The following is a 26,850-nucleotide window of genomic DNA, read 5'->3' on the forward strand; positions in this document are numbered from 1 at the left end:
TGTGTAGGAATAATAGCTGTAACATGTGGAGAACCTGCTGTATACTTGGCACTGTCCTAGGGGTTTCACGTACATAGTTCGTGGAATCAGTCGATTCCTTATAGTTTCCTAAGAGGTAGGTTTTGTGTCTGGCTTGACTATTGAGAAAAGTGAGGCTTGATAAATGTTGGCTGTTTTGAATCTACTATCCCAAAGCTAAAATTTATTTATATTCTATTTGTTTACATATCTTTATATGGATTATAAATTCATATGTATATATATGTGTATATATATATACATACACACATACACATATATATTTATGTGAAACTTTTTTTGTGTGCTAATGAACTTCAGCTTGCATACACAGTCAGCATGTCTAGGCCCAGCAAGCACCGCAACATACTGTAGCTGCCAGGGAAGTCTGGAGGAGACAGTGGGATGGCAGGGACAGAAGTCCTTGAATGAGCTCTGGGTCAGCTCCTGCCCGCACTACAGAGCTGTGCAGCTGCCGTCTCTGGCTGGAGCCCCTTGTACTCCTAGAACCCAGACACCAGTCCAATGGCTGCTAAACTCTACTCCCCAGGGCTCCATGGAGCTGGGTCTCCCTTGTACAGCCAGAAGCCAGGGTGCCCTAGTGTGCAGCATGTTCAGGGTGTTGGGAAGGCCAGCTTCTCTTGAGTCTGGGAAAGGGCCAGACACCTGGCCCAACACACTGTTATGTTCTATTACTATATATTGCCCAAAAGGGTTTGGATAAAGATAATTGAATTTCCAAAAGCTTTATAGGTAATCTCTGGAATTCCCCATGCATGTTCCTACGACTCTGTGTCCCTCTGAGCCTCAGGCTCAGGGCGTGGAAGCAGAGCCAGTGTACATGGCTGGGTCTTGGCTCCGTCAGCTCTGCGGATGGAGCCTTCATGCTAAGAATAGATTTTTCTCCTACCCATCTCTTTCTCCTATGGGAGAGGCCTGGACTCTGGACTCCTGCAGACCAGCCACTTACTCCTTGGCTCCCTGGGCAAGTCGTAGCTTCTCTGAATATGGTACCTGAGCCCCTGCCCATGGACTATTGAGATGGTATGGACACCACCAAGCCTGGTGCCTGGTACAGAGCAGGTCGCAGAGAAGTCTGAGTTCTTTTCCTGCCTTTCCCATTTTCTCTCCCGTGTTTCTTTTCTTCTTTTCTGTCTCTCTTCCTCAGTGTTGTTTTCTCCTTTTCCTCTTTCCTTCCCTCTCCTCACTGTTCCTTCCTTTGTGAATTATTTTTACCTCCCTCGTTCCTTCTCCAAGCTCTCTTTTCTCCTGGGTATTGCCTTTCTCAAGGCAAAGACCTAAGCCCCGGTACTTCTGTGGGGGCAGTGTGTCATGTCTGAGCTACTCTAGAACTGATTGACAGGTGGGTCTCTGGCCCTCTTTGGAATCTCCTTACTGAACTGAAATCATCATGTCACACTGACCTTTGGAGCAATGAGTGGCCCCTGAGATTGTTTAAGTTGCTCTTTAGGGAACTCCAGCCTCCTCAGAGTTACTTCTCTTGTCTTTAAAAGAGAAAAAAATCTGATTTTCTTCAAGGGTTTGCTCCCAACCAGGCCAGGGCAGTGGGGTGAGGTTTCAAAGGCCAGTTGAATTAAGCTCCTCCCAACTGAGGAGCTTCCCGTGCAGTTGGGCAGGAAAGCCTGAGTACCTGGACGGACGATGGCGAAGGTGAGCTAGGGAATTTGCTTTGTGTCGGAGTTAAAGGCCAGAGATGAAGTGGCTCCTCACAGTAGCAAAGGGATTCTGAGGAAGGCAAGTTTGCTTCTGGCTGGGGAGTCAGGAATGAGGACTAACTCTAGAAGGGCATGTGATGACTAAGCAGGGGTGAGGTTCAAAATATGGAGCACAGGCCAGGAACTGGCCACTGGGAAGGGGTGCCGTCATCTGTGGCTGTTGTGCTGGTACAGATGGCTGGTGGTTGCAGCAGTTCCCAGGGCTCCTCGTGAGTTCCAGACAGCACTTTTACACATGTTAACCGATTCAGTCTGGGAGACAACCCTGTGATCTAGGTCATGCCATCTCCTGTTGAACAGGGGAATGGGGGCTGAGTGAGGTGAAATCACATAAACCAGCTGTGGAATGGAAATTAGTCCTAGGTTTCTAGCTGGAATCCTGCCTCAGGCTGCCATTGCCTGAGTGAGGTTTGCCTAGGAGAGGAGGGGAAGGAGGTGAGGGCAACAGTGTGAGCTTGAGTTTTAAAAATCCAGATACCCAGGGCTTTTGCTGAGATGAATCAGTGTGGGGAGACTGGAGCAGACCCCAGAGGGCCTTGTGTACCACCCTGGGCCGGCGCTTCATCCCAGGACAGTCACAGAGTCCTGAGAGTGGGGAGGGGAGAGGGCCAGCACCTCAGAGTGGTGCTGCTGGAAGGTTCTCAGAGCTGTGGTCTGTGCACACACTTTGGAGAGCAGTTGGGAGGCCTGGGGTGAGAAGAGCCTGACCCAGAGTGGAACCCATTAAGAATGAAAATCAGCTGGATTGGAGCAAGATCCTAAGAGGAGAACCAATTAGATGCAGTGACTGATGAGAGACATTGGTGACCATGCAGTCAGAGAGGACTAATTCAGAGGCCAGGGCAATGCCATACCATATCAGAGGCCAGGAATTAGAGGCCAGGAGGCAGCCTGATGGCAGATGGCAGAGTAGAACTAGAGTGCTGGGAAAGGGGCTTGGCTGGGGATGCGGTTTGGGAGTGGCCCACAAGGGGGCTGTGGCCCCCATGGTCAGCATGCAGGGGAAGAGCTGGCCTCTCTGGCCACTCTTTGGGAAGGCCTGCAGTGGGCACATGAGTGATGAAGAAGGGCCTCTTGGGGACGTGAAGGATAGTCAAGGGCCATGGAAATAAAGGTATGGGGTTGTCAGGAGGGAAGGATGCCACTGCTGGACAGTCACCTGGTCAGATGCCACAGAGGAAAGCGAGTGCAAGGGAAGAGCACTGAGTTGACCACTGGGAGCTGCTCTTGACCTTCAGGAACTTCTTTCTCTGCCATGCTTCCCCGAACCCTGGCCCCTGTTCCTCTTAGTGTCACATAGAATTGGCACCCTGGTCTGGTGCCCCAGCCCCTCACCCCCATTGCTCTTGGGAGCCTTTGTGTATTCGTTGTGCATGTTCCATGGACACTGGCGCAGAGGAAGTGCTTAGTAAATGTCCTGCACTTAAAAGGGAAGGAGACAGAAGTGACCTTGTAAGAAAATCAGCCATAAGCTCTGATGGGTAAACAGAAATGGGATTTGTTTTGAAATATGAGAAGAAGGAGAAATTGGATGTTGATTGAAAGTAGCAGGGTGGGGGTGTCAAGCAAGAGGGCTTTTGTCCCAAGAGGAGAGAAATCTGGGGCTGTAGGAGGCTCTGGATGTGAGTCCAGGGAAGAGCGTGGAGGGGCTGGGGAGCGGGGCCGGGGCTGCGGTGTCAGCATGGGTTCCTGGAAGGCCCGCATAGACCTGGCAGCAAGCTTGGGCTCTTCCCTTCAGGTGCCTCTTCTTGGGCTGGATCCTTCGCCTGGCTTCTGTTTGGGGCCACAGTGGGGGAATGTGAGGGGATGGCCTAGGGTCCGAGGAAGATGAAGGCAGTATTACTCAGAGTGAGGGACGTGCACCACATGTCACACAAGATCCATCTGGGACTGTGCTTGGATGTGGCAAAATTGCAATGAAAGTTAATCCTTCTTCAGTTATCTTTAAATCTCTTTTATTAAGTCAGAAAAATGTCTCAAATTGGTACTGTTGTGTCTTAAAGATTTCCCTAACTTTTTAACCAGGCTCAGTGCCTTCAGCAGGTAATAGTATCTAGCTAGAATTTAATAGCTCTATTTTGTTTTCTTTGTGTTTATTTTTGTAGCTACAGTAGTAGATTTCTTGTCCCCTGAGATTGGACTGTGGTTGGTTAATCAAAAAAGTCCCTTGAAGCAGAGTATCATAAAAAATGACACATTCATGCCTTAAACATAATATTTTAACTTAAAACATATACATGCATATTTATTTAATAAAATCAACAATAAAAGCTGTTACAGAAGAAATACGACATTCGCAGCATTGTGCCTCCCTTTCCTCATCAGCACCAACACACTGGCAGCCAGGCCAGGCTGGTCTGGGGCTTCTTGGCTGCATGTGGATTTGAGTTCTGAATTCGGGCCTGACTCCACTTCTTCAGGCTGTGCTTTTGAAGAATGTTTGGTTTTTGTGTCATTTATAGTTTCAGTTTTCCATGCATGATCACTTACAATCTATATGTTATCTTTAATTCATTTGGTCTGAATACAGTTAAGTAAGCTATATTCTGTATGTTCTTCTTGGTCAGTATGTATGTATGTATTTTTGAGACAGAGTCTCACTTTGTTGCCCAGTCTGGATCTCAGTATAACCTTGAACTCCTGGGCTCAAGCAATCCTTCTGCTTCAGCCTCTTAAGAAGCTGGGACTACAGGCATGCGCTACCACATCTGGCTAATTTTTAACACTTGTTTTATAGATGGGTTCTCTCTGTGTTGCCCAGGCTGGTGTAGAACTCCTGGCCTCAAGTGATCCTCCTGCCTCTGCCTCCCAAAGTGCTGGTATTACAGGTGTGAGCCACCATGTCTGGCCCAGAATTTATGTTTTCGAAAGCTCTAGAGTTTGCTGATTTGGCAATAAGGAAAAGTTGTAGCGTGCAGGCTCCAGTTGCATCACTGTGGGCAGCAACTGTGATCATTCTGGCTTTTTCTATCCAAGTGTGGCATACTTTTCTTTACATATGATTTTTTCTCTTGGTCACATCTTCTAGGTTTTTGCAGTTTTCTCAGTGTTGTGGAGGTGCTCTACAGTAAGATTTCCCAGAGAAAGCCTCAGTGACTGGCTTTAATTCTGTTGTGAGTGTTTGAGCAGCAGTTTCCTTCTCTTTGCTCAGGTGCTCTCCAGAGGGTCTCCACAGCTTTGTTCCACCTGCCACTTGCTGGGATATGTTCTGCCCAGCCCGTCTTTTCTTCCAGGATGAGCCCACTAACTAGAGCTCCAAGTCACCTTTCATCTATAAACCACTCCCGAATGCAGTGCACTACCCACAATTTCAGTGAAGCAAGTCTGAGTACAGAATTTTTCTGTTTTCACACAACCTCCTGCAGGTCTTTTATGGTTTTCTTATCCACACCTAATTTAACACCAGATTTTAAGGAGATTTGTCTTTATCACACCTTTCCAGATCATTCAATTTAGTTTTCATAGAAACAGCTATTTTCACACTGTTGTTTCATGATACTAAATTAAATTATGTTGTTACAGTGAAACTTATAACGGGCATTGCCAACTTTACAGCATAACCAGGTTCAGCATAAAGGTCAGGAGGCAAAAGTGCAGGAAGTACCCCTTGAGCATGGCCTGTGCGCATCAAGCTGTCTCCCCAGCATGGGGGCTTGGCATGCTAGGAGCCAGGAGCAGGTTTTGCAGAGGGAGTGCAGAGCATTGCCTCATGGATGTCCTTAAAGTGGCCAGTGGTGGGAGGGCTTCTACTCTACCTTTTATTTGTGGAATGTGGTGGTTTTCCATGTAGATAGTGACATGAAATTGCGTTTTAAAATAAATATATTTAAGTAAGAACATTAATTCTTTTAAGGAAAATAAATGAGCAAAGAATAGCTCGGGTGGCACACAAATTTGACAAAGCTTGTGAAGAGGATGTGGGACAATTGGTCTATGTGTAGGTCAACCCTGAGAGAGGAGGAGGAAGGGAGGGAGCAGAGCGACCTTGATGTTTTGTCATCCCCTCTTTGTGCCCAGGCTGGCACTGGGCTCAATCTTCTGGTTTTGTGTTTTGAAAGACCATTGATGCCATCTTCCAGGTCAGTGTCCCTGGGGAGGGGATGCTGGAGGTCGTTCTGGGGATCCCAGCACTGTGGGAAGGACAGGGTTCTGGAATAGGGCTTTTGGGACCAGAGTGCTGAGCTCTGGATTCCTCCTTGCTTCTGCCATTTGCTTCACCTGTGACCCTTTAGCAATCATTTGACCACTCTGTGCCTCAGTTTCCTCATCTCTAAAATGATAATATAATACCTGACATCATTGCTGTGAGGATTAAATGGAGTCATGTGAAAGCATCTAGCCAGGTGCTGTGTGCATGGTGGGTGCTTCACCAATATTTGGAGAATGAATGTATGACTCTGAATGTGGGAATGATGACAGAAGTTCTTCCTACCTCAGAGGGTTGTTAAGAATTCAATAAATTTATGTCTGCAATCTGAAAGTGATAGCAAACTGTCATAATATTGAGTACTATAATTATAGCTATCATATCATTTTTTTGTTGGTTTGAGAACTAAAATTACATATATTTAATGTATGTGATTAAGGGCAAGGGTTTTGTTAATCTGGCTGCAGGACTTAAATATATGTTCCCTGATCCTTGAAGATCAGCTACTTTCCAAATTCTCATATGGATTTGAGAAGAGACACACGCCCCTGCTTCCAACCTAGGCTGATGGAGGATTGTTCTCACGATAGTCTCAGGTGGAAATTAAACTCAGAGTTGGCTTTAAATCACAGCCCCACCACTCATTAGCCTGTGGCCTGGAACAAGCTACCAAAGCTGGCCAAACTTTTAGGACCCTCTTCTATGAAACAGGGGGAGGAAGAATAATACCCACCTTACAGGATTGTGATGAGGAGATGGGGACTGGAAAGCTTCTAGCACAATTGCTTGTACCATTGGTGCTTGGTAAAAGGTCCTGTCTCTTTCTGTCACTCCCACTGTGTTGCATGCTAGACTATATACAGAGAAGCACTTAGAGCAGGCCTCAGTGTCAGGAAGGTAAGGGTGGCTCTTCCTGGAGGAAACAAACCAGGACTAGAAGTGCTACAGAAATGTCTCCTGAAAATACATTGGGTATACAAACAGTTGGAAGTGGTTCAATATTGTATGGCTTACTTATTAAGGCAATACAAATTAAAATGAAGTATATATTTAAAATAATTTTTAAAAGACTATTTTGTTATATGTGCAGTGAAATAGGCATCTTAGATGTTCATTGTGGTAGTGGAAAAGGTAGCATACCTTTCAATCTATTTTCTCTGTAATTGAGATAGAATTCACATACCATGAAATTCATACTTTCAATGTGGAAAGAATTGTACAACCATCACCACTACCTAATTCCAGAACATTTTCATTACCCCAACAGGAAATTGTATTCATTAAGCCCTTTGCTCCTCATTCTCTGTGCCCCACCAGCCTGTGAACTACTAATCTACTTTCTGTTTTATGGACTTACCTATTCTGGTATTTCATATAAATGGAATTGCACAATATGCGACCTTTTGTGTCTGACTTCTTTCACCTAGCACAGTGTTTTTGTGGTTCATCCACACTGAAGTATGTATTGATGCTTCATGTCTTTTTATGTCTGAATAATATTCTGTTGTGTATATATACACACCATAGTTTGTGTATCCATTCATCTATTGATAGACATTTGAGATGTTTCTACTTTTTGGCTATTGTGAATAGTGCTACTCTGGACATGTATGGATATGTATTTCTTTGAGTATTTGTTTTCTGTTCTTTTTGGATATATATCTAGGAGTGGAATAGTTGGATCATGTGGTGATCCCATGTTTCCTTTCATTTTTGTAACATTTTTTACTGCATATGAAATTCTTGGTTGGTAGATTTTTTTATTTTTATTTTTAACTTTCACTTCTTTGAATATATTATCCTGATACCTTCTGGCCTCCATGATTTCTCCTGAGAAACCAGCTGCTAATCTTATTATGGATTCCTTGTACATGAGTTAAGTCACTTCTTTCTAGATGGCTTCAAGATTCTCTTTGTCTTTGGGCTTCAACAGTTAGATTGTAATGTGCCAGGTGTGGGTGTCTTTGAGTTTATGCTACTTAGAGTTTATTGAGATTCTTGAAAGTGTAGATTAATATTTTCCATGAAATTTGAGAAGTTTTTGGCTATTAAACATCACAGCTTCCCTCAGGCAGCTGTGATGTTAAACAATTGCCTCTGATTATTTTCAACAAACTCCCCCAGGGAAAAGGCTATTTGCACTGAGCAAGCTCCAAGGCAGATCAAATAAATATAGCATTGTGAGTAGGGCCTTCCAGGGAACCACCAGACTGGAAAATCATGATCATTCTCTGGAAGAAGGGCTTTGAAGCAACTCAAACCCATTCTGCCCCTTTCAGTGCCTGGCAGGCTACTGGTTTTCACCATGATTGGTTTTCAGGACTGCTGCAGAGTTAGCATAGGAAGAGGGCAAGTTAAAACATCAAAAGCTCACTTGGTTTTACTGAGACTCTTCTTGAATAAACACTCCACAGATTGCTCAAGCCTTTGGTTAATTTCCAGAATTCTGAACAAGTTGATTCTGATAATTTTTGCCAGTGTTCTTTGCTTCCATGGAAGAGGGCTTTTCAGATGTCCTTGCTCTATCATTTTGCTGATCTTTTAGTATGTATTCACTCTTAGATGTGTACCCCATGAATTCATCCCAAAGCCAAGGCAAAAAAAAAAAAATCATTCATGCCCACTGACATGTTTATCACAGTGTAATTTATAATAGTGAAAAATTTGAAATATCACAAATAAGTAATGGAGGAAAGCATGTACAAGCATGTAAATTCTGGGTCGTACCATTATCCAGGTGTCAACAATGAAAGAACAGGCCCAGGTGGGGAGAAGTGTGACAATGAGACTGAGAGCCCTGGCTTCAGACTCAGATGGGCTGGGTTCAAATGTGGCTCTAAGGTTTATAGCCAACAACTTGGAGCAAATCAATTAGACTCCCTGAGCCTCATTTTCTCATCTATAAGATGACAACAACTCCATCACGTGTTGTAGATGCTTTCATTTAAACCTCACATTATAGGCTTGGCTCAGCCATGTAAGTTGTTATTGTTGTTGCTCTCATTCAACAGAAAGTTCTTTGTGATATAATGGTAAATAAATTAGCAGGATATGAAATCGTATGCATACTATAACCAAAATCTGAAAAAAAAGAATCCTTTGGCAAAGCATGGGAAAACCGTGGCTGGAAGAAAATACACCAAATGATGGGATTATGGGTTATTTATTTTCTGTTTCCCTCTTTTTTTTTTTTCCCTAACAGTGTTCCTTTTTTTAAATGGGAAAGACAAATGTCCACACAGAATAAGTATGTCTTCTTAAAGATGCGGGGGCTTTCCCAGTAGAGTTTAGGCAAGAATGCTCCACATTAGAAACTGAGATTGTAGAGATGTGCTTCCAGGTACATCTGCAGAGACTTTTTGGTCACTATTATTTCTTGCATCTCTTCAGAAGGCTGGGATGTATTTATTGGTCTTCTTCAAGGAGGTCTTTTATTCAGAAGCCTAGGGGCCAGGATCACTGCTGCCTCCTTAGGGAGAGCTCTGAAAGTGGAGGTTAATATCTAAGAGAGCCCTTTAAAATTCTGATGTCCAATGCAGGGACATTTCCCCCAGAGGGGGAAATTTGGGGCCTCCATTGCATCATGTGCCACATGCTAGTACAGTGGTGCTGTCTTCTAGGCTTGGTTGATGGGGGGAGAGAAGAGGATGCTCACTGCACTTGGTACTGTGCCTGGTGCTTCATGGACATGCTTTGTGTCCATGTTGCTGATCTCTGTAACTGTGACGGGACTTATTTTCCATTTCAGGTTCCGAGGTGCACCGATTATGCCCGTGGCGGCCAAGCCGGGGGGACCAGAGGCCCCTGAAACTGAAGCTCCACAGGGCATTCCAGAGCTCATTGAGGTACTGTCATCTTGAATCCAGGTTGCCCTTTAGCCCCAGCGCTGTTCAGGCCAGCCCTTTTGTGTCTCTCTCTCCCCTGGGAAAGAAAGAGAGGCAGCCCTAGCAAGAGGACTCGGTTGGTTCCATTAACCTCCCTGCTAACATGTTAGCACAACTCCCCCACCTCCCTCAAAAAGGTAAACCCAAACTAGGGCTCCTAAGGTTCACTGAAGCCCATGACTTACCCTCCAGCCAGAAACTCTGCAGAGCTCGTCACACCTTGCTGTGCCTCACTTTCTCCTTTCTCTTGTCATACCTCCACTCAGACAAAGCAGCTCCTACCCGTCTGGAACCCTGGGACCGTGACATCCATTCCAGTCCTTCAGACTGTATCAGCTCCTCTAGTACCCCACCTGGGCTGGGGGCCAGTGAGGCAGGGATGAAAGACATGAGCCAAACAGCTGGGGCAGTGCAGCTTCCGTCCTGGGCACCTCCACCAAAGATGGGAGGCTTATCTTCGGAAGCTGTGGGGCTGAGGCCCAGGTTGTTCTTCCTAACTTGTGCTGGTAGTCAGGGAGGGAGCCCAGTCATCCCAGGAAGGGTGTGTGTGGGTGCTGATGGTGCTGGTACTAAGGAAGGTAGCAGTGAGAAGGGGCCACAGAGTTCCTCCACAGAGTGCTCAGGACAGTTCAGCGGGGTGGAGTAGCAATGTGCATGGCTCTGGGGCTGAACTGTGGTTCAGGTGTTAGCTCCACCACCACTCTCTCTGACCTCAGGCAAATGATCTACTCTTTCTTGCCTCAGTTCCTTCACTTGGAAGGTAATAGCACATACCTCGTGGAGTTGTGAGGTTAAATGAGTTAATGTGTATAATGTGCTCGGTACAGTGCCATGTCAGTGCTTACTATTACAGTGATGTTGATGTTTACAGGCCAGACACTGTACTAAGTTCTTTACATACAGTATCATTGACATTCACAAAAACTCAGGGAGGCTGAAATTATTTATCCCCATATACCAACGAAGAGTCTGAGATTCAAAGATGTTAAATAACTTGACACATGTCTTGCAGCAAGTTACACGGTGGAGCTGGGATACAGACCCAGGTTGATCGTTGGGGTCAGCTTCACGGCCCCCCTGCACCTGGCTCCACAGAGCCAAGATGAGGTGTGACCACGTACATGCACTGCCACCATTTCTGTGATTCACACGTGCTGATCTTGTCAGCTTGGCAAAACAAATGTTTTCTGGGTGAGGCTTTTGTTACTTTTTCATCAGGCTCCTGAGAGCACTTGTCTGGGAGCCTGGGATAGTTGTTTTTGTTAAAGCAAAATCCTCAAAAATGCTGCTATGAAAGATGTTTGTATATTCCTTTAAGAAGCCTCTACATAAATCTCAGACCAAGCCTGTTTTATTTGAATCTCTAGTGTTTTTCCAAAAGAATTGTTATCACAAGACTAAGACTTTGGAACATTCACCACTGAATACTTTTTTGACAGCCTGTTCCCTTAAGAAGTGAAAAAGTAGCAAACACAAGGAATCCTGGTCTTTGTTTTCATTTGTTTATTGGTGATGAGCCCTGACAGCATCTCCCGGCACACAGGTGGCATGAGGAGAATCGGCTGGTGAGGCTGAGGTGTGTGGAGTCCGCAGAGAAGGAAGGACCCTGGGAACAACCCTTTCCTCCTCCCTCTCCCCACATCCCCTTGTTTCTTCTTCTTTCACTTGTCATTCTCTCAGGCATGATGCCAGCTACTGGAGATACCTGGCCCTCACAGCCCTATGGGGGAGACAATAAAGAGATGATCACAGGAGAGTGTTAGCTGTGGTGATGGGGGCAGGGGAAACGTGGCCATACAGAGAAGCCTGTCCAGAGGAGGTATTGCTGCAGTACAGGCGAGGCTGAGCCAGCTGGTAAAACTCTAGGCCTGCCGGCAGCTGGGTTCTTGCATACGTCGGGGAGTGGTGGAAGATGAGGCCTAAAACGTACCTAGGGGCTAGATGATGAGGAGTTTTAAATTCTGAAGGCATCAGGAGGCTGGGGAAATGCATGAGGCCAGGGAGCAATGCGGCAGGGTGTCCTTTAGTAGCTACTCTGCTGCAGCGTGGAGGGCCTGGCAGGACAGACCATTGTAGCAGTCCCATGGGAGAAGACAGACGAGGCTTCTCCAGGTGCCCTTTCCTTCAGACTGAGCAGAAAGAGCTGAGAGCATGGCAGAAGCTTGAAATGCAGTCAGGGAGTTGGTGGTTTTGATCTCCTGGCCATCTCGCCAGGGCATGGACCTCTGAGCTGAGTTCACCTTGGCAGCCTTGATAAACTGCTGGTCAGCCACATCCTCTGCCTTCCTCTGCCCTGCCCCATCTGGCTCCTCTCCCCACGGACTGTGGCACCAGTTTCTCTTTTCTAGCTCCTGACGTCCCAGATTTCCATCCCAGCGAGAGACCCCTCGGGACCGTTCCTCATGTCTGTGGACCACTGTTTCTCCATCAAAGGCCAAGGCACTGTGATGACAGGGACCATCCTTTCAGGCTCCATCAGCCTCGGTGACAGTGTGGAGATCCCTGCCCTCAAGGTCAGTCTTACCTTGTCCTCCCTTCTGGCCTTCTCCCTGGCAGCAAGGGAGGGGGACTGTCCCTTTGTCTATTCAGCTGCTGAGCCTGCCAAGCCTGCCCTGGGACTCCTACTGCCTGCTCCGCCCCACCTCCCCTCTGGCTGCCTGGCCCTGCCCAGCTCCAAGTCTTTCACCTCGGATTCTAGGACTGCTGCTCTCCCTAATTCTCATAGCGCCTGTTTATTGGAGGCCTATGATGTGCCACAAGGAGGTGTTCCCAAGTAGGTGTTCTGTGTAGATAAAGAAACTGAGGCTCCAGAAGGTGAGGTGGGCTTGAGATCACATGGTTAACAAGTGGGGCTGCTGGAGGGGAAACCTCCCTTTCTGGACACTGGCTGTACATCAGGGTAGCAAGTATGTGTGGAGTTATTTCTGGGTACCTTTTTCTTAACCACAGTAATTTCAAATTAAACACGATGTGAATCTTGTGGTGCTCAGAGTCATACAATCTGGAAGAAATCCAGGTTGGTTTTGCACTCCTGGTGGCCATCAACAGATGCCACATTATCCTTCTGAAGACCTGTGAGAAGGATGAGTGGCTGGTGCCTTCCCATCACCCCTCCTTCTACTGTGACGGCCTGGCTCTGATTTAAAAGATGTCTAGTGCCTTGAGATTCCCCTTATTCAGAAGGCATTTTTAATAGTTTTACTTTATGTGACAAGAGAAACTTACAGCCTCATTGACTGCCCTCCCCTTCAACAAGAATAAAGGTAGGGAACACAGGCTGCTTAGAATTCATGTGAGACCTTGCCTGGAATGCTGGGGTCCAGGGCAGTTCTCTAATCCTTGAAGGAGCCTAGAGTGCAGGGAAGTGGAGGCGCTCAGCCCTGTGGACTTAGCTAGCTGCTTAGAGAGGCTTGGATGTGCATGATTTCAATTTGCATGTTAATTGGGAATGGCTACCTGGAGGCTCTATTGAGGCATTTTAAGGTTGTCTGGCTCACTAGGTGTGTTGATTAGGGTTCTCCAGAGAAACAGAGCCAATGGGAGATACAGAAATCTAGGTATCTATAGATACATAGGTAAAGATACATAGATTTAATATGTAGATATCTGTATCTCCTATTAGTTTTGTTTTGCTGGAGAACACCAAGTGATGCACCTAGTATTAGATGCAGATAGATAAATAGATATGTTTTTTAAGGAATTTGCTTATACTATTGTAAAACCTGGCAAGTCCAAAATCTACAGGGTAGGCTGGCATGATTGAGGCCTAGGGAGGAGCTGCAGCTTGAAGGCCATTTGCTGGCAGAATCCTCTCTTCTCTGAGGAGGTTAATCCTTTTGTTCTTAAGGCCTTCAACTGATTGGATGAAGCCCACCTACATTATAGGGGTCATCTGCTTTACTCAACATCAACCAATTTAAATGTTAATGTCATCTGAAAACACCTTCACAGAAACACTCAGAATAAAGTTGGAGCACTGTGGCCTAGCTAAGTTGACACATAAAATGAACCACATCACCCGCCAGGTGAGAGGGCCATGATAGCAGCACCTGGCCTGAGTGAGGGAAGTGGAGAGGGTCCCTGCTGGCACCCATGTCTTGTGTGTGCCATCCCTGGGCTAGAGCAGCATGGTTGGTTATAGGGAAGGGGCATTTCATGGAGGGCAGGCATGAACAGGGTTCCCCCAAGTGAAGGCAACCTGAGGTTTCAACCCCCCAACTCATTTTACAGCAGTGTGTCTATTACTTCCACCTGCAGGGGCCGGGGGTATTAGGGAAGAGTCTCCTGACCAGAAAGGACAAAACAAAAGAAAGGACTTGGCTCTGGCCAGGTTCCGGAGCTCCTTGGATCTAGTGGGAGGAGTTGAATGGCAGGGCCCCACCATATCCAAGGAACCCTGGAACCTGGCCAGAGCTGGATGTTAGGATATCCCCTGGACACTGTGACTCACAGTCCCCTCCTCTACCTGCTGTCATATCCTCCTCTGAAGACCATTGGTCCCAGAAAAAGACCACTTGAATAAAGTCTAGTTTAAGCCAGGGACTAAAAGTGCAAATCTTCAAAAATAAAGCACAAAAGTGTAAAAGTAGACTCAGTTTATATTTAACAAAATTAAGATTACTTTGGTGACTGTTTGCAGATTCTTTGCTAGAACAGAAAATGAATCAGTACTAAATTTCTTTCCAGTCTCTGTGCTTCCTAAGTCAGACCTCTGGGGGCCACTCTGACCTGGCATCTCTTCTACTCTGGGAGAAGACATGCTTGCAGCTTGGGAGAGGAGTTGGGAGTATAAAAGAGGTGTCAAAAGAGGGCTCTCTGGGGGGGTGGGGTAGACTTTGAATTGGGGGTACCTGAGGTTCTAGAGGGAGAAAAGGGTTTTTGATAAGAGTCAGTGGCTGCCATGTTAGGGCTGAGGGCATGGAGAAGGGCTGAGGCAGAGAAGTCAGTAGTGGTAAGGAGGCAGGGATGTTCGAGTGGGGTCCTGTTCTGAGCTTTTTGGCCACCCTTTTTGTCCTTATAAAGGTGGAACTTGCCTATCAGGATGCCAGTTACTGATCTTTAGTACTTGGGCACATGGCAGATGCTTGGCAGATACAAATTTAATTCTCCTTTTACTTTTGTGCACCTGTTTTTCCCCAGCCTACTTTTTAACACTTTTGGTGTCTACTGCCTGATGATCTAATTTACTAGTCAGGAAAAGCAGAACTTGTAAGCAATGTACTGAGACATTTGGTTAAGGAGATTTCTAAGCAAAGTGTGAAAGATGCTGCCTTGTTTCTCCATTGGTGCTTATAGTAAAACACAAGGGAAAAGGAATGAATCGAGGAAGGAACTGTTAGCAAACAGGAATCAGCGTTTGATGATTTGGGAGGTTCTCAGTCCCTCTAGATTGCAAAGGATATTAAGATTAGGAAATTCACTGCTGAGAAAGCATACCTTGGAGAGAAGGCCAAAGGTGAGCCTGGACAACCTTCTGTTGAAGAGAGGTGTGTGACTCATGGATCCAAGCAACTTAGCAGCAGCCAGAAATAGAGACAGACTTCTATAGCAAGGATATGTGGAGAGCCGTTTTGGCTAATGGCATGGATGCCTTGATGTATATAAGAGACCCTCAAGGATTTTGAGAATGTTATACCAGCAAGAACACTGGACTGAAAGGGAGAGAGACTTGACAAATGAATAAAAAGCTGTCAGACTTCTGGGATTCTACAGACAAGAAACAGGCTGATAGAACAACTCAGCTACAAACACATGTTATCCTTCAAAAACTAAAAAAGGAAGAATGACTCTGAGAGCAGGGCTGTGGAAACAGAAGCAGAGGCTAGAGGAGTAGCCACAGAGGTCAGTCTCAGGTATTGAAACCTCACGGAATTTGCTCTGCTGTGTTTTAAACTTGTTTGGGACCAATGACCCTTGTATTTTTTCTACCATCTCCCTTTTGGAATGTTAGAAGTAGGTAAATTGTTTTCTAGGTCCACAGATGGAGAAGCATTTTGCCCCAGGATAGGCCATATCTAGAGTCTCACCCCTACCTGATTAGGTGGCTTACATGATGAGATTAGGAACTTTTTGAGCTGATGATAATTTAGATGAGATTTTGGACTTAGAGTTAATGGTTTCATGGACTGAGAGTTTGGGGGATGTTTGAAGAGGTGAATGTATTTTGCATGTGGGATGGATGTAAATTTTGGGTACCAGAGGGTAGATTATAGTAGGTTAAATTGTGGTCCCCCAAAATATGTCTACCCAGAACCTCAGAATATGACCATTTTGGAATAAGGGTCTTGCAGATGTAATTAAGGTAAGGATCTTAAGAAGAAATCATCCTGGATTAGGGTGAGCCCTAAGTCCAATGACCAGTGTCCTTATAAGAGACAGACAAGGAGAAGACATGGAGAGTCACAGAGAGAAGTCCATATAAAGACCAAGGCAGAGATTGGAGCTGTGTTGTTCCAAGCCAAGGGGTGCCCATGGTTGCCGGAAGCCCCCAGAAGCCACGAGAGAGGCATGGAGATGAGTCTGCCTCGGTGCCTCCATGGGAACCAGCCCTGCTGACACATTGATTTGGACTTCTGGCTCCAGAACTGTGAGAGAAGAAATATTTTGTTGTTTTAAGGTATCAAATTTGTGGTAATTTGTTATGGCAGCCCTAGGAAACTTATGAATTTTGCATGGAAAGGACTGAAATCAGTCCTTTCTGATCCTGTCAGGTCCCTTAACTCTGAGCTTTGGCTTCCTCGAAGGGAATCGCTGCCCCTGCTCACCATCTTGGGCTTCTGGGGGCAACGTGTCAGAACCATTGCATACTGATGGCCAGCACTGCCCGTTCCTTTCTTTCCTGGCATGCCCATCCCACAAGTGAGAGAACCTAGACCCAGGAAACTTAAGCAACTGGACAGCAGAGCTGGGACTTGATGTCATTCATCCAGCTCCAAAGACGCAGCCCTGGCTGTGTGCCCTGCTGCCACGGGAGCCCCAGAGGAGATGCCTGGGCTGGTAGTGGTGCCTCTACTCCAGGGCAGGGACTGCAGGCCCCATGGCAGTTCTGTGGCCATGCTGCTGTGCTTTGCTGAGGCCTTGCCTGGGCTGTGGCATGTACGAGAGCCCATTGCAGCAGAGCCTGAGGTTCAGAACTCCTGACCTCCTCTCACCCCTGCCCTCTTCCAGCCATGATTGGTGGCCAGAGCGTATTGGGCACCAGGACATGGGGGGCCATGGCCCTCTTTCTAAACACAGTGACATCCCTGTCAGATTTCGCTAATAGGCTTGGACACATCTGACCGCTTGAACTCCCTTGGAGGCAGGGCACAGCCATTCCAAATAAACAGTCACATTCCCCTCCCGGCCTGGGCTGGCCTGTGGAGCCTGCCATACCCTGGCCCCCGTTTCTGTTGCCCAGGTCTGTTCCCAGCTGGGGCCAATTAGCTGAGCAAGAAAATGTTGGGGAACAGGGAGTGAAGGAGAAAAAAATTCCATTTGGTCCCTAGAACAGTTTAAAGGCCACTTATCCTAAGAGTCACCAGCTTTCTGCTCAGGCGTTTTGGCTCTCTCGATCTTCAGCCTGAGAAATCCCTCTGATAAGATTTGATCTTGGGGGTTCAGGCTAGTGATGTTTCTGGTGGTGATTGGCTACCGGGGTTGTAACATCAGAAACTGTTGAAGCCACAGACCATGGGGAAAGAGAGCAGGGGCTGGGAGTGCAGAGGGACTCAAGGCAGGCATGTACCAGCTCTGTGTCCACAGGCAAGTCAGTCAACCTCTTCGTGTTTCACTGGTTCAGCTCAAACTTGGGATGACCCCTGTGTGCTTGGCTCTGTCCAGGACCTCTGGAAGATGGGTCAGGGTGGTATGGTGTGGACTAGGGATAATGTATATAAGGTTCCTGGCATCTAGGAGACACAAGTTTAGCTGATACTCTTGTCATGTTTATTGTTGCCATTTGATATTATTCTCATGTAGAATTTTTGTTGTGGGTTCCGGAAGTAGTAAGTGGCAGGGCACCTTCCTGGGTGTAAGGTCCCGTTCAGGGCTACTAAGTGAGTTATTGAAATGCAAATATGCTTTGCGGACCCCACTATGGCCCACTATGAATCCAACCAATGTTCTGATAATGATGACAAACATTATTAGATATATTTGGATACCTATTTAGTTGATAAAGCTTTTAGGGAAGAGTTCAGAATTTGATAGCATATTCCTCCCAAATCAAGTCTATATTCAGATTGATTTTCTTCTTCATTGAAAACCCCCCAGAAAGGGAAAAGAAAATCTTAAATACTGGTAGGTGTTTTTACTTTTACCTTTGCCTCTGCTCTTTGAAGCTAATCACAAGGGTGAGATAAGATTATGACATCTATAAAGAATCCATTTTCTTGCCCAAACAAGACTGCAGTCTTGACTCTTCCAGATCTGCCCTTCCCCCACCTCCAGCAACGCTGCGCGCTCCCCTTCCCAGAGGAATGCTGCATTGCTTCTCTCCTTGGAGCCCTTCCGGGCTTTCCCCTACCTGCAGTATGCTCATTTTCCAGCACAGCTCAGGGCTCACATCCTTTGGGTAGAGGTGTGCCCCGTCCTCTGTATTGCCTGCTGCTGTATTTGTCTTTGTGCCTGCATCTCCTGTGGACCCTGGTCTCCCTGGGGGCAGAGGCTGAGTCTCCTCCATCTTTGTGTTCTCGGCATCCATCCTGGGCTCGGCCCAGAAAATATTTGGTGAAAGGAATAGTAGGAAAAAGCCAATAAAGCAAATAAACAAGTTGTTTTTCAGTAGGATTTTGATTGGAAATAGGTAATGAGTGACCTGAGAGGGCTGTGTTTGGAGTCACTGCCACCCTGGGGCCAGTTGCAGAAACCCAGAGCTGGGCAGCCCGCCACTCCCTGCTGGGGCTGTGCCCCTGTCTTCAAGGCTGCATCCTGATGCTCCATCAGTAAGCAGCAGTAGAGATGCTCCCTGTGTCCCTGTGCTGCCTCATTCTGGGAGCAGTGACTGTGAATCAGGTGCCCGAGGCTGCAGAGCTGGTTTTCCAACACCTATGGACATCGGCTCTCAAGGCTGAGCTCCCTCTGCTGCCATGTGTTTTTATCTAGAAACTATTGAGTGACCTTCATCCTGAACTATTTTCTGTTCCAGCAGATACATAAAGGAAGGCAGTTTCTGTGCATTTGATGTTTCCTGGTTGTCTGGCTTTTGGCAGTGGAAGCTTACGGGATTCTGCTCTCTGTGCCCATGTGTGGTGCACGAGATGCACAGGGTCGGATCTCCCTGGGAAGGAGAGAAGGCAGAGAAGGAAACCAGGAAGGTTTTGGGAAAGCCAGAGGAAGCCATGCTAGGCCCTTTGAGCAGATCAGCCCACCCTTGGTCATCGCCCTCAGGAGGGGCCTCGCAGATCAGGCCCTTCCTCTGCAGCCCCACAGCCACTGCTCAGGTTCAAGCTCCCGGGCCCTGCAGGGCCGCTCCTGTGGCATGCTGCTCCTCCCCTTGCCTCCCAGGTCTTCCTCTTGAGTCCAGCCCAGCCCTGCTGACAGAAAAGCCTTATTGCTATCCTGCTTATCTGTCTGTGGGTCCCCATTTTCTCCAGGATAAAATCTAAAGTGCATGGCACAGAAGGCAGAGCATAGCTCTTCATTATCGCCTCTCCAGCCTCAGTTTCTTGTCTTAAAGCCTCATAAGATCTCCCACTGCTCTCTGTGTATCTGGCAGTACTCTGCTTTCAAAGGACAGAAAGCCAACTTCAATTGCCTTAAGCAGGATAGGAAATGGGTAGGCTCAGGGCTGGAGATGTCTGGATGTCATCAGGAGCACTGGCTGGCTCCAGAACTGGCTCTGCCCTGTCGTGTGTGGGCCACACACTCAGGTGGCACCTTCCCTGGCATAATCCCCACAGCTCTGGCTTTCCATTTTCTCCTTCAAATCCAAGATGCAGTGCTACTTGTGGTTGACTCCTGAACATCACGCTATCGAAGGATCCATCCTGGCAGTGGAACACCCCTCCCCTGGCAGCGGCTTGTTACCTGACTCTGGCCAATGATATGTGAAGGGATCTCCTAGGGGTTTGAGGAAAAGCTTTTCTGCTTTTTGGAACTCAACAGGAAAAGACAGCTTTTCTCCTTCACTGGACATTGAAGGGAGGAAGGATGTGACGCCTGGACTCAGGGGCTGAACGGCCACCTTACTCCCAGTCTGGAGGTTTGCAGAGGCTGGGAGGCAGGAGAGCTGCCCAGAAGCAGAGCCTGCACCTGAGGGCTGCTGTGTGTCTGCCCTGCCTCAGAACTTCGTGTTTTGTGAGAGCTCTATCTCCACACGGTTCCAGTCAGGGCTATCTGTTACTTTTGGACCAAAGTATCATTTATGATATGAGAGTAAAATGGCATCTCTTTCCTAGTTGTTAGGAACACAATTAAGGAACGGGCTGCTCTTGGCCTGGTTGGATGGGAGCTCATCCCTGTGGATGAGTACAGTACTCTAATGGGGCTGGCTGGGTTACATGTCCACCCCTAGAGCTGGAAGGGACAAGGTGGGAGGGATGGTTCACTAAGAAAGTTGGGTTACTCCTAGGAAATGCAGAATAGATGTCAGGCAGGCAAAACTGAGAGGTATCCACTGGCTTGGTGCTCCCTGGTGTCCACACCATCACAGCTCAGGTGCTGGACACAGATGGACTATGTTTGAGTCCTGCCCCATCACTCACGGGGCAGTTACCTCCCCTGGCTTCCTCCAGAGGTTGTCATGAGGATTTGACAAGAGCCACATAGCGTGCTTGCAGCAGGGCTTGACGTAAGCCTCACTGTCTTTATCACCACCCTGTACAACTCTGCATCTTGTCTTTTCTTTAATGGGCCTTTTTACTTGGCCCATGGAGTGCAGAGACTTGGGGTGGGGTGGGGTGGGGTGGTCGGAGCTCTGCATTTCCTGCCTGCACCCAGGACCCCAAGAGCCTCTGTGAGGTCTTGCCTTTCTCCTGGCTTGAGGATTTGAATCACACCTGTAGCCAAGTCGTAATATCCTGTTGTCTCCCTAAGGAGGCACAGCTGAGGCAGGACAGTCGACAGGTGAAGATGGAAGGTTGACCTCACAGGAGGCAGGGAACTCAGGAAGGCTTCTCTCTGTAGGTGCTGTTGTCAGAGATCAATGCTCAGTGTTCTAAAGCTCTGGCAGGTTGGAGGACGCTGCCCCTGCAGGCCTTTTTCCTGTGGAAGCTTGGAGGTTGTTCTTAACCCCCAAACCCCAAGTGAATGGCATGCCCTTTTCCATCAGGCCCCTGAGAATCTGCTGCAGCTAGATGAACTGCTACCAGCATGCACTTCCAGAAGACCTATTTCTCTTTATTTCTTTCATGTGTGGGTCTCCTTTAATTTCTGAGAATGGCTGTTTATGCTGAGTGTCTATATGTAGAGATGGTGCCAATACCCACTGCACGCACTGGGCCCAAGGGGCCTGATTGCTTAGATGCTGGTGGATAAAGAAGGCTGCCATGTCTGGCTTAGTTGGGGTCAAGTATTCTCCTAGTTTAGCATTTGATGGTTTGTAGGAGCAGTGAATTCTGAAGTGGAGTCAGGGATTGCATGGCATAGGGAGTGAGCCCCAGTGTGGACAACAGCTTGGGGAGTGTCTGTTAGCCATTTTCTTGCATGTACCAGATTCTGCTCTGAGACCCATACATATGTTCATTCTGGGCTTTCAACAACATTCTGAGGAAGGTGAGATTATCCCATTTTATAGGGGATGACACAGAAACACAAAAATGTTAAAAGTTTTCTTCAGGCTAATCAGCGAAGGAACCCGGATTTAAGCTGTGGCAGCCAGAGTCCAAGGCATGTGCTCTTGACCCTGCCTGAGCTCCCTGGGTGGGTGTGAGGAGGCTGCAGAGCTCCTGGGACCTGCCCCTGTGACATGAAGTGAAGCAGCTGTGGAGATGGCCCAGGGCACCTCCAACTCAAGGTTGCTGGAGCTGCTTTTAGAGTTGCTGATTCATGCTGCCTTATCCTTCTTCATGGCTTCCAGGGGGCCTCATTTAAGAGGCTGGCTGGAGTCCTGACCTGCAGTCAGCTGTCCAGGCAGAGGGTACAGCCAGCTTCTTGTGCTGAGAGCAGCCTGGACCTGTGACAGTGGGTCTGTCTGCGCTCCTGATAGGCCTAAGCATTTCACACAGTCTTCTGCAAGGATGGCACTGGGTGGCCCAGGCATGGTTGGAGCAGGGGAGAAATGGCGGCTTTAACCCAAGTGGTGTCTTCTTAAGGAAGGGGACAGGCAGGAGTGGTGCTGCCCCACTGCTGAGGTAGGCCCCCTTTATAGAGATGCCAGCTCAGTCTGGTCGTGCTTGGTGTGTTTCAAGCCTGGTGTAAGCATCTAGAGTCCCACTTGGGCCCAGGTTGACCTGCAACCTCCCAACCCTTTGATGGGGCTCTAGTGCCCAAGACCACAAATCAAGCCCTGCCCCAGCGCAACCAGGCTCTTCAACTGCAGCTTCCTGCTCTTAGGCCAGGTGGATGTCTTAGGATTCAGCCTCTCCCCTGCTCACCCCAAAGCCTGAGTGCAGCCACCACTCAAGCATACCCTGCCATTTCCAGCTGAGGGGCAGTGTTACAAAGAAGTGACAGCAGGGCTTCGAGAGCAACTGGGCTTGGGTTTGTACCCATGTACTGGCCCTGTGAGCTCAAGCGAGTTCCCTGAGTACACTGAGCTTCAGCATCCTTGTCTATCAGTGGGGTTTACCACACTGGCTTCCTCCGAGTCGCAGTGAAGGGGAGGAGGAAAGGGTCAAGCTGCTCTAGAGCACGCATGCATGTGTGTGCAGTCACCACAGGAAGCCTCGGCCCCTGCACCCTCTAGGTGGAGCCCTGGCGGTCAGGCAGCACTCAGTGGTTGCTGGGGGAGCAGATGTGGAGGTGGCAAATGTGGCACAGGTAGGGAGTGTGGCTGGCCTCTGGACATCCCCTGTAGAAGCCACATGTTGAGGGAGCCTAGGTCGGTGTGGGCCCTGGCCCAGGGTGGCCTCGGGACACTCCCAGGGCAGCTGTAGCACACTACAAGTTGTCGTATGAAAACCACTCTAACTTATATGTGCTTTTGGTTGGAATTAAATGAGTTTTATTGTTTCTAGGACAAGACAGGGATTTGATTAGAAACAACATTTATGGAATGCCGGGGCTGGTTCCCATCCCCTGTGCCCTGCAGGAACACAGGGTCTTGGGTCCCAGGCGTAAACGGCCAGCTGTGTGACTGTGGCAAGACACGTCCCTCTGTATGGCCAGGCCACCTTCTTAAATAAGTAAGAACAGCCTTCAGGTGGGAATGGTTCTTCCCGAGGGCCATTTGCTTTCACAATCTTGTTTACCTTCAGTGGTCAGTTAAGCTTCAAGGGGAAACTGTGACTCAGGCCAGTGGAATTGTCAGATGCAGAAGCAGGGGGTGAGATGGATGCGGGCTTGCTGGGTTTACTGAAACTTGTATGCTTGTAGGCCTCTGGGGGTGCAGTCATTTCCTCCCTCTAGCTGTGGGCTGCGGTGCCTTTGGAATAGGATGCGCATGTCATCGAGGGGTCTAGCAGTGACCTGAGGACTGGCAGGACCTAGACACTGGGGCCCAAAGCAGTTTCCTCTCCTGGGAAGTGGGTGCCCAGCCAGTGCCCCAGCTGGGAGTGGCCTTGGTGCAGAAAATGCTGTGTAAATGGCAATTGACAGTGCCAGGTTGTGCCCAGTGCAAGCATGGGTGCTGCCTGGTCCACAAAGGAGTATCTGGTCTTTGACTCTCTGAAGACCACTGCCTTTCTAGGTTGGAAGCAAGCTCTGATTCAGATGAAAGTGTGGCCATGTGGGGCTGTGTGACCTCAGCTTGCACACCGATGAAGCCAGCCCTGCCCACAACCTTTCCAGTTACTGTTGATGCATGTCATGTTGGGGACTGGAGTCCCTGACAGGTATCAGAGCCCAAGCTGGCCCTGGGGGAGCCCTCAGTGGGGCTGGGGTGGTCAGGCAGGCAGCTGTTTCTTCGTATGGGGAAGGCACTGGGTGAACATGGCTTCCAGAGTGTGGTGGGGGCACTGGTAGGGCTCCAACCCTGCTTCCCAGGCGAGGCGACTGAAGCTGAGTCTCAGAGAGGGCAGAGGGCTTTGCCTGGGCATTCTGAGCAGAAGGAACAGTATGTGCTAAAGCCCAGAGGCAAGAGAGTGTCTGGCATGACTGATGTAAACATGGAGCTCCTTGCAGAGAGTCTGAGAAGTGGGGTGGTTGGTAGGTGGTTGTGGTCATCTCTGAAAGGGCAGTAGGGAGGATGGAAGGGGTTCTGTAGTTCAAGAGAGCTCTCTTGGAGGTGGAGATATGAATATCTTGAGCAACAAAGGGGTACAGCCATTCAGAGGCCTGGGAGAAGAGTGTGGGAATGCTGGGCACATTCTGCCACCAGGAGGGAGGGGGAGACGCTGTGGGACAGGCAGGAGGTCAGCAGGGCTGGAGGCCAGGGCATGCGTCCGGGCTAAGCACATCAAGTACTGGGGAGCCTGGCCTCCCAACCCCTTCTTGAGGAAGCAGACCCTTCTGGGCAGAGCAGCTCTGGCCGCCCCCTCTCACCCTCTGGCCTGGCACCTCAGGAAGGGCAGAACACACCTGCAGTTTGTGTCGGGCCCCTCATTGCCCTGGCATCACTCTGGGGCTCTGCTGGGACTTTCTTGTTTGTTTTTAAAGGAAAGTTGAGTGTTTCCTGAGTGTGCATAAAGCCAATGTACTACTTAAACTGAGTATTTATAATTCTTTCTTTTAAGAAATAAAACAATAATAAAAATACCATAAACCTTGCTTTAATTATTCACAGGTGTCAACTTGTAATCATCACGGGGAAAGGGCCAATGAGATGCCTTATTTAAAAAAGGCGCTTGCCTGCTTTTGTTTGAAGTTTTGCTAAAATGCTTCATTATAACATGTTCTTGTTTATAAATAAATTCCAGCTTTTCAAAGTTTGGGTGTTTTTTGTTTTTGTTTTTGTTTTTGCTTGTGTGTCTTTTCAAAAGTATTTAAATGAGATGATTCTAGACGAGGGTGATTCACAGAGTGAGCCAGCCAGAGCTGTCTGTGAGTGACAGCTGTGACTCCCCTGCCCTCCTGGGGCAGCACAGCCACCTTAGCTTGCTGTCAGCTGTGGTGTTTGTGAAGCTATCAATCGTGGATGTGTAGATTAGGGTGAATCCCGATTTGTGTGCTCACATTTGCCTGCCTGCTGGACTTACTGCCTGGCAGACAGCTCTGCACATGAGCACATGTGCACATATGGCCTGAGGTGGGGCCTTCCAAGGACAGGAGAGAGTTCTCTGAGGGCAGATAGCAAGGGAACCAACCTGGGCTGAAGTCAGGGGAGGCTTCTCAGGTCCGAAGGAGGAGGAAGACTTACTAGGAGAAGATGAGCAAGGTGTGGGTAGAGAGGATTCCGGGAAAATGCAAAGGCCCCGTGGTGGGAGAGAGCCTAATGTGTTTGAAAACCTAAAAGGAAGGCATTTGGCATCTGGACTGGAGCCCAGAGACAAATGTGGGGTGAGAGGTGCTGTAGAGGTAAGTGGCACCAGACCATGCAAGGCCAGTTCAAGTTCTGTCTATTCTCATGACACAGCTGGTTTTGCAGGGTGGGTGGTGTAGTGTGTGTGCAATTTATTTGTCTGTTTGAGGGAAAGACAGATGGTTTGGAGAACAGATTTGAAGGGAGCCAGGACCTTTCTGGAGACTAGTGGGGAGGCTGTTACCATAGTCCAGGCAGATTGAGGTGGCTTGGATCAACCTGGCAGCAATCCAGTGGGCATTAAAGGCATTCAGGAGATGGAATTAACAAAGCTTTGTGATGGACTAGATATAGGGACATTGAAGGGGAGAGGCATATTACCGATGGAACCCAGATCTCTGGCTTCAGTGACAGGCCAGGTGGAGAAGCCATTGGTGAGAGAGAATCCGGAACAATCTGGAGGGGAGAGTCAACAGAGCCAGGAGTATGGCTTGGGCTTCACTAATTTGGGGACGTTTGGGGAACCCACTTAGAAAGGTCTAGGAAGCAAGCTGACATAAGGGTCTGAAGCTCAGAGAAGTTTGGGATAGGACATACATTTGTGTGCTGTTGGTGGCTCCAACCTTGGTAGTTGGGGCCTCTGGCTAGAAAAGTTAAAGAGCAAGCTTCAGCTGTTTCCTCTAAAGTTATAATTCTGATGCTTTAAAGGCTCCCAACCCTCTTCTTGTTCATGGTGGGGGAGCCTTCCTAGTTGTGAAAGGTAAGGGTCTGAGTGGCTCCAGCTTTGGCATATTAGGGTGCAGGGGAGGGTATTTCTAGGGACACTCTGGGAGAAGCTGCCCAGCCTGCATGGTGCTAGTGCCAGTCTGCAAAATCTCCAGGTAACAGAGAGGGCAGCCCCCTGCCCACCCCCTGCAGCCTCCAATGCTGCTGCTGTGGCGGCTGCTGCTGCAAAACAAACCAGGGTGACTGGGCGGAAGGTCAGGAGTTTAAGAGCTTGTGTGATTCAAGACTAGGGTAAAAGACAGGAGGGGAGTGAGCTGGTTTTCTGTGTGGATCCTGGTATTTTCTTTTGAGTTAGGGAGGAGAGTGGTGGGGCAGGGAGGGAAGGCTGGCCGCCAGAGGGAACGCTGCCAAGCAGAGCGCAGCTAATGCGAACCATACGGCGGTGTTGGGCAGTGGCGGCCATCTCCCGCCCAGCTTAGTACAGCCCTTACTGCAGGCAGGGGTGCAGGAAGGCAGCTCGGGCTGTGCGGCCACTTAACCCTTCCGGTGCTGAGCTACAAGCAGGGCTCCTTCACCTCAGCACATTGATATTTCAGCTGATGATCCTCTGTCCTGGGCACTGTGGATGTCTAGCAGCATCCCTGGCCTCTACCCACTAGATGCCAATAGCACCCTCTCCCAGCTGTGATGACCACAAGTGTCTGCAGACATTCTAAATGCCTCCTGGGGGGAAATTATCCCTGGCGGAGAACCAGTGGCCTAGAACAGGCGGCCCCCTCAGCTGCTGGGCCTGCCTGGACTCTGATGGGCCTGCACCCTTCAGGGGCCCTGCCCCAGACACACCACATCCATGTTTGGAGT

The 26,850-nt window shown here is 48.4% G+C and overlaps 1 protein-coding gene across 2 annotated transcripts in view; it reads left to right on the plus strand.

The window, feature by feature from the left end:
• The window catches only part of EEFSEC (eukaryotic elongation factor, selenocysteine-tRNA specific), a 256,248-nt gene that overhangs the window by 99,705 nt on the left and 129,693 nt on the right, over positions 1-26,850 (plus strand). The window contains exons 3-4 of one of the 2 annotated variants that reach the window (XM_003279891.2): positions 9,650-9,746; positions 12,134-12,298. In XM_003279891.2, the coding sequence (XP_003279939.1) occupies positions 9,650-9,746; positions 12,134-12,298 (262 nt within the window). The remainder of the gene's footprint in view (positions 1-9,649; positions 9,747-12,133; positions 12,299-26,850) is intronic. The other variant, XM_030802172.1, reaches the window with a different exon arrangement.

This window comes from Nomascus leucogenys, chromosome 21, assembly GCF_006542625.1.
Source record: "Nomascus leucogenys isolate Asia chromosome 21, Asia_NLE_v1, whole genome shotgun sequence".
Taxonomy (NCBI): Eukaryota; Metazoa; Chordata; class Mammalia; order Primates; family Hylobatidae; genus Nomascus; species Nomascus leucogenys.